Genomic DNA, 7,038 nt, shown 5'->3' on the forward strand with positions numbered 1-7,038 from the left:
TGATTACATCGAATTAAAAGAACAATGTTATTATTTCAGGCTAGGGTATCGAAATGAGTGGTGTTGGTCGTGAGACTATAGAAAATGCAAAAAATTCCTCCTTTTTGAGGAATCGACAGTAATTGAAAACATCATATACACATTTCAGTTATACGTTTGTCTCTTCCTGAAACAATTATTTCATGAATTCAACGTAAATATATTGAGAAAATAAACACTGCGTTTTCACAGTTCTTCATTATACGTCATAAATAACGATAGAAAAGAAAAGACATATTTGCTGTAACAATATACATTTATTAATAAAATATACGTAATTCTGAATAGAACTCTTTGATTACAGGTGGGCTGAAAGAAATGACGTCATCATGACGTCATAATGCAAAACAGGCGGGAAGACCATTGGTTATTTGTGTATTACATAATCATATTACTGTTAACAATGTGTTCAATAAAATATTCAATATAATACTAATTATGTGACTATTTGAGAATATTACTTTATCAACAAATTGCCTAAAAGAAGTACGAATTGAACCACATACTGGGAAATGTCATACACTACAATAACAATAAAAACAATGTCCTGAAAAAAAGCATTATTAATTTGATCTAATACATAGATGGAGCTTAAAGTAGTAAGCAAGTCTTGTCTTCAGCTAGACCTTAGATACTACTCAAAAAAGTTATTAAATTTAAAACTTAAGGCCCGCCTGATTCTTTCATATTATTATAGTTATTTTTACCATCTTATTAATATAGTTATTTATATAACAGTTGTTTATTTATAGTAATATGAAAGAATCGGTGGTCCTTAACTTTTAACCTTAACATATTTTAAGTAGTACATACGTGTAGGTTACCGTAGACAAAAGGAGTATCATGGCATATATCAAAGGCCGCGACAACATCCCTATTAGGGATAATTGCCGTGCCTGCTTAGTGTTTTCTCGTAAACAAACACCATGCTAAATATAGAACGTTGTTCTGGCTTGTGCCCGTGTTTGTTGAATAAAAAAACCTATTTGGAACAAAACTAAGGTTTTTATTTCAAACTGACCTTTATTTTATATGATAGTTGTTGGGATTATCCTATTTGAAGAAAGAATGTATTTCTAGATTTCTAATGTGTGCATTATGGTAATCGACCTAGAGTTAGTACTACATCTACTTGTGTACCTGTCAGGTGTAGCAGATCTACCTGTGTACCTGTCAGGTGTAGCAGATCTACTTGTGTACCTGTCAGGTGTAGCAGATCTACTTGTGTACCTGTCAGGTGTAGCAGATCTACTTGTGTACCTGTCAAGTGTAGCAGATCTACTTGTGTACCTGTCAGGTGTAGCAGATCTACCTGTGTACCTGTCAAGTGTAGCAGATCAACCCGTGTACCTGTCAGGTGTAGCAGATCTACCTGTGCACCTGTCAGATGTAGCAGATCTACCTGTGTACCTAGCAGATGTAGCAGATCTACCTGTGTACCTGTCAGGTGTAGCAGATCTACTTGTGTACCTGTCAGGTGTAGCAGATCTACCTGTGTACCTGTCAGGTGTAGCAGATCTACCTGTGTACCTGTCAGGTGTAGCAAATCTACCTGTGTACCTGTCAGGTGTAAAATCTACTTGTGTACCTGTCAGGTGTAGCAGATCTACCTGTGTACCTGTCAAGTGTAGCAGATCTACTTGTGTACCTGTCAGGTGTAGCAGATCTACCTGTGTACCTGTCCGGTGTAGCAGATCTACTTGTGTACCTGTCAGGTGTAGCAGATCTACTTGTGTACCTGTCTGGTGTAGCAGATCTACCTGTGTACCTGTCCGGTGTAGCAGATCTACCTGTGTACCTGTCTGGTGTAGCAGATCTACCTGTGTACCTGTCAGGTGTAGCAGATCTATCTGTGTACCTGTCAGGTGTAGCAGATCTACCTGTATGCCTGAACAAGTAGAAGAGACATTCTGTGTGCCTATGTACCTGCTTAACTCTTGTATTCCAAGCAAAACCATTTAACAGCAAAACAAACCATTCAGAACCTTAAATAATAATATATTTCGTTGCGTTAGTGATTCACAAAATCAAATGTCAATTTTATCAAAACGAAATTTGCAACCACAGAAGAATGTTTCCAAATTAAAAGCAATATAAATATATTTCCGGAGTTTTTTTGGTTTTTTAAAAATTTAATAATAATTGAGTCGGGTGGAAGGTCATCAATTTTATCATTTTGCTTTTCGTATTTGAAAGGCCTAAACATGCTTCCATGAGAAATTGAACTGTTACAAAGTATAGGAACGCATAGGCAAGTTCAGGAACGCATGTAGCACACGTGGGCTTTTGCCATTAACCCACTTGGTGTCAGTACGAAGGATATTCACACATTGATCCGAAGTGTTAATATCAGCTTCCGATCTTTCAACTTAACATGAAACGTCGATTTGGTTCTATAGGGAGTTCCTGTACGTACAACAGAGCATAACAATGATTGATAACAGGTAATAATTCCGAGTCGATGTTGCATTATGAATTTTATCGACCGTATTCTACAGTGTGTTGCACATTGTATAACTTTCATCTAATAACGAAACTGGGAAGTTTCAATATAAACTGCCGGGAAAATGAGAATATATTTGATTGTGGTTTAAAAAAATGAAATAAACAAAAAATGGTTATTCGATGGTGATGTATTGGATACTGTTATAGCGGTTTGCTGACTGTTTTCAGCCTGGTAAGGTTTTGATAACGTTTGTTATGTTTTGGTCAAAATCATTTTTTAAGTGTATGCTTTTTTTGTTCTGCAGTTTACATCTGGTTTTAACCTATATAATATCAAAACAGTAGCTAAAATTCACGTGGTCGCTAATACAACAAAATCCCTTACTACATACGAAAACGAAACCGTTATTTGACCTGAATTAGTGTAATAAAAAAACATACATTAATAATAAATGTTTCCAAAACTTGATAAAATATTAACGAGTAGTAAATAAACTAGACATGTGATAGCATGTTTTGTTTAGCGTGGAATAAATTATTCAGAAGCCTTTGGCATACATTCTAATGGATCGTGACGGTACAAGGTCACAAATAGCATGCTAATGTGTGTGATCAGTAATGATCTTTGTTACAGCTCAAGAATTAGCCCCGGGGTGTTAAAGTATTACGCAATAACACGAACACAAAACCAGTTTACACAACAGCTCCCTATTGTAGACAGCTCCCAGTCAATTAGCAACCGTAATTAGTGTGTATGCACTGATTCCTGAATCGGTTTCCATGCGAAAAGATTAAACCGGATCGGGAATGATACCACAAAGTAGTTTAAATATGTTATAAGCCTGGCAAATCCTAAACTGCTTTGTGCATATTGTGTACACCGAGTAAAGGTATTAGCTTCAAAGGGGTAGTCAACCCGAATGGCCTTTTATCGTTAGACAAATATTATACAGATATATATATTCCACATTTTATATAAATATAAGTTTCGAAAAATGTAACTGAATATTGTATTTTCTCGCATTCAATGTTTGACGAGTTAGGAGAAAATCCGAAGAATGTTTGACTTGGCTGTCAAGTTTGCACTGTAAACGTGTTTGATGGAGATTCACAAAACCCGCCCTGGGGTGTAAGTTGAGCAGTGTTCAGTAAACACAGACCATACCCAATTGCTGTAGTTCGGTGCTAATCACTGCTAATGGAATTTTCAGAATTATTTTGTTTCTATACAGAGAGAGTGCCCACTAATATACTATATAAATCATTTACAAGTTTATGTACATAACGTAACGTTGTGACAGTGTTAGTAAACACGTAAGAGATAGCTATTGCGACAAAGTATTCAGTGTTTGGTAGCCCGTATGTGAAATCTTACAAAACTGACTGAACATTCCCTGCTGTTAATGGTCTATCTTGTAAGTGTCTTTATCGTTTCTATAACTACGATAGATTATGCTTTACCTCACAATATTGCCGATATATCGTACCTGCTTAAACGATGACCTGCAGCAATAGATGACGAGCATTAACATGTATGTACAAGAGCATTTCGTTTGCGTAACGGTAGATCTGATACTTTGTACATGAATGAGTATGACATTGTGTATAACATTTGCACATAGGGGTATATATCTCACGTTTAAAATAATGCTCGTGGTAGTTATTCTATTGTTTACATTTGTTGACCTTTCACCTGATGCGTCACCTCTCTAGTTGACCTTCACCCTTTACCTTTGACCTCTCCGAAAGCAAGCCTAAATGTCAGCTTGCTGTTTCATTAACATGTTTCTCACCAACTCAGGTAAAGGTCACTTTGCGCTGGAGGTCAAGTCGATCCTCACAAACATACACACTGTACCATCCTGCACCCTTCCCAGAATTCCTACACGTCATGCGCGTGTCGCCATCTTGCAAAATCCGCAGGCAGGTCACTCCAGTCTGCTTAAGCCGACGAAGACGGGTTCGAGTGGACACACATATATTCCAAATGACGTATTTTGAAATCATCCCCTAGTACATATGAAATTCGTCCTCCCCACGAACCCTTGAAGCCATATGTTCGTTGAGTGCATACGCAGACATACCCCCTTCATTGAGATGAGGATTCCTGCTTTGTGCTTCCAGGTTCTTGGAGAAGGCTCGTTCGCTCATATTCATATTTTCCTTCTTTCTGAAGTCTCGTGGCAGCCTTGGGTAGCTCCTGTCAAACATATTTGGATTCTCTGACATGTAACCACTATAACTGTCAGTGGAGTCACTGGGAATGCCATACACTCTCTTCTTACTCTTCTTCTCCTTCTTATTCTTCTTATTCTTCTTCCCCTTCTTCCCCTTGCCCTCTGGAGGAGGAACAGATCTTGCTCTGCCTTCTACGTACATTGGCATGTAGGGGTAACGCTGCGGGCCGTACATGTAGTACCCATGTTGTGGGGGTGGGGCAAAGCCGTTTGATGGGAATGCACCCAGGGGAGGGCGGTGACGAAGGTCGTAGTCCTCCCTGCGGCTAATCCTGGGTCCCCTGGGTCTAGACTCGTAATCTGTGGGTGGGGTTCTTGGTCTAGAACTGAGTTCGCTTGAAAGGTCGCCATTATCGCCGTTCATGGTTCTCTTGGGGAATGTTTCATCGTGGATGTTTCTTGGGGATGAAGAACGGGATGAGCCCGACCCTGACCCTGACGAATGTGACCCCCTTCTTTGGGGTCGTCGTTTGATGACGTAGGGTGCGTCAATGAAAACCGGCGGTGGTGGCATGAACACATGTGGATCCTGACGGGGGTACCCAGGGATCATCCTCGGGCGCATCAGGGTAGGGGGTGGGGAGAAGAACCTCCCTCTGCGAACAATTTGTGGGGGTGCAGCAATCACTGTAGGTGGAGGAGGTGGGACTGCTCTTATAGGTATGACCGGTGCGGGGCGTGGGTGGGGCAGGGTCATAGATGCCCCGGGGGGCATGGCAGCCACTGTGACGGGCTGACTGTAAACTGACCTCCGATCTCCAGCAGGTCTGCCTGCGAAGGGTGCATGAGAAGATGCGTTTAGAAAATCCCCTTCAACATCTGATACAGGATCTACGGTATATTTCTTTACCTTTGATGTTTTGGTGCTGTAGAAGTAGCCATGCTCTGGGGGGTTATCCATAAACTCGGGGGCAACTCCGTTGGTGGACACCGGTCGTCTCTCCCCCGAAATCAGTCTGACTGGGTAGTCCTGCATCCCTGATGATGATCGGAGAATAGTGTTGCTTTCAGGGCGAATCGTTGGGGTAACAATGTTCTCCGCCCCATACGACCGCGCCACTGGGTTGGGAACGTTCTCAACTCCAAAGGAAGGCGTTGGGGAGAGGACAGTACCATTTATCCTCGCTTTGCTCATTTTATCAGCCGTGGAAGTTTTCTGCACCAATTCCAAAGAGTCCCGTGCACTTTCACAAACAAAACCATGACACTCCAGAACCTTCTTGCCTTTAGTGCGACGCGTGATCGCTGTGAAAATCGCCGGCCTCCTAGAATTGGCACCACCTGCTGCGGGGGAGCTTAAAGAGACAAACTTAGCCACTTTTTCCCCTGTGGCTGTGTTGACGGTGTTGATACATCGGACAGCGGCACATAATGTCAAAGAAGTGATCGGGAACCAGATTATCGTCCCCGAGTCGTCGTCATTCAGCAACAACTGCAACCCCGTGGGCAAGACCGTCAGGGTGGATTTCATCCCATCAATCGTAGACCCCTCTTCTACCGGGTAGTGCTCCTTAAGGGGTTGTTGTATAGCTTCAAGTCCCTCCGATGTCTCCAGGGGGACGGAGCTGCCGATATACAAGACACTCTTCCGACACATCACTGTATCCTCGACCGGCATTTTGACCGTTTATGATCCAACAGTTACAAAATAAAATAAACCACAACACAGTGAGGTTTAAACGTCAACAGTTCAACCCTCCAATCAATGTCCCTTGTTTTCCACACGAAGTGTCACAGCAGAAAAGCTACAGCGGCGCTGTCAGTTTTGTGGCGTGTGTTCCGTTGGCTTCCCAATGAAGCGGGGAGCGAGGCTGTTGAAGGGAGTCCCTCTGAACTCTCGTAGCATTTGTGTAAGGGGAGGATCTAGTTACGGGAGCTGGCGTGATGTCCCGGTTAAGCACATTCTACACTTCCTGACTCATTCGGACAATACGCCCTCCACTGGCGAAGGAATACGTCCTGTTTTCTCGACGGTCGGCAGTACACTGTACGTCTCTCGCTCTCCACCTCAATCTGAAAACATCAATCGACGACAGCGTTCACTTGGTCAACTGTGTCGCACTGAGCAGCGGAGAAATTCCGGCACGGGAGCTTAACAGCGCGGACCCGCTCGTATGCTAATCTAGTGTTCAGAATGCATGACTTATTACGGGGTCTACCAATGAGAACCGGTTTGGCTGGTGACTATTTTCGTCAGCGGGCAACGTGGAGAGACGGTATCTCTGAAACCTCGTTTTCCTGCTAAATACCATACACACGTGTGAAGGAGAATCTCTGTAAAAGTTGCTTGTTAAATGACAGCTGAAATAAACCCAGG

At 42.1% G+C, this 7,038-nt stretch overlaps 1 protein-coding gene across 4 annotated transcripts; it reads right to left on the reverse strand.

Annotated features, from left to right (window-relative positions):
- Positions 1–276: 276 nt before the first annotated feature.
- Positions 277–7,038, reverse strand: LOC124133382. Of its 4 annotated transcripts, none has more exons than XM_048401140.1 (2): positions 1,628–7,038; positions 277–1,389 (listed from the first exon to the last, which is right to left on the reverse strand). In XM_048401140.1, exon 1 carries the CDS (start codon positions 6,337–6,339, stop codon positions 4,495–4,497), a length of 1,845 nt encoding a protein of 614 aa, XP_048257097.1. In that variant the 5' UTR covers positions 6,340–7,038; the 3' UTR covers positions 277–1,389; positions 1,628–4,494. The 4 variants fall into 4 exon arrangements, with proteins under 4 accessions (XP_048257097.1, XP_048257100.1, XP_048257099.1 ...); XM_048401143.1 differs by having other exon boundaries at positions 277–1,179; positions 1,600–7,038; XM_048401142.1 differs by having other exon boundaries at positions 277–1,359; positions 1,600–7,038.

The sequence above is a fragment of the Haliotis rufescens genome, unplaced genomic scaffold (genome assembly GCF_023055435.1).
Source record: "Haliotis rufescens isolate VD_foot unplaced genomic scaffold, xgHalRufe1.0.p SCAF_21, whole genome shotgun sequence".
In the NCBI taxonomy this organism is placed as follows: domain Eukaryota; kingdom Metazoa; phylum Mollusca; class Gastropoda; order Lepetellida; family Haliotidae; genus Haliotis; species Haliotis rufescens.

What these genes read in the sequence shown, in the direction of transcription:
- LOC124133382 (XM_048401140.1), bottom strand. Translation starts at nt 6,339, where the DNA reads ATGCCGGTCGAGGATACAGTGATGTGTCGGAAGAGTGTCTTGTATATC.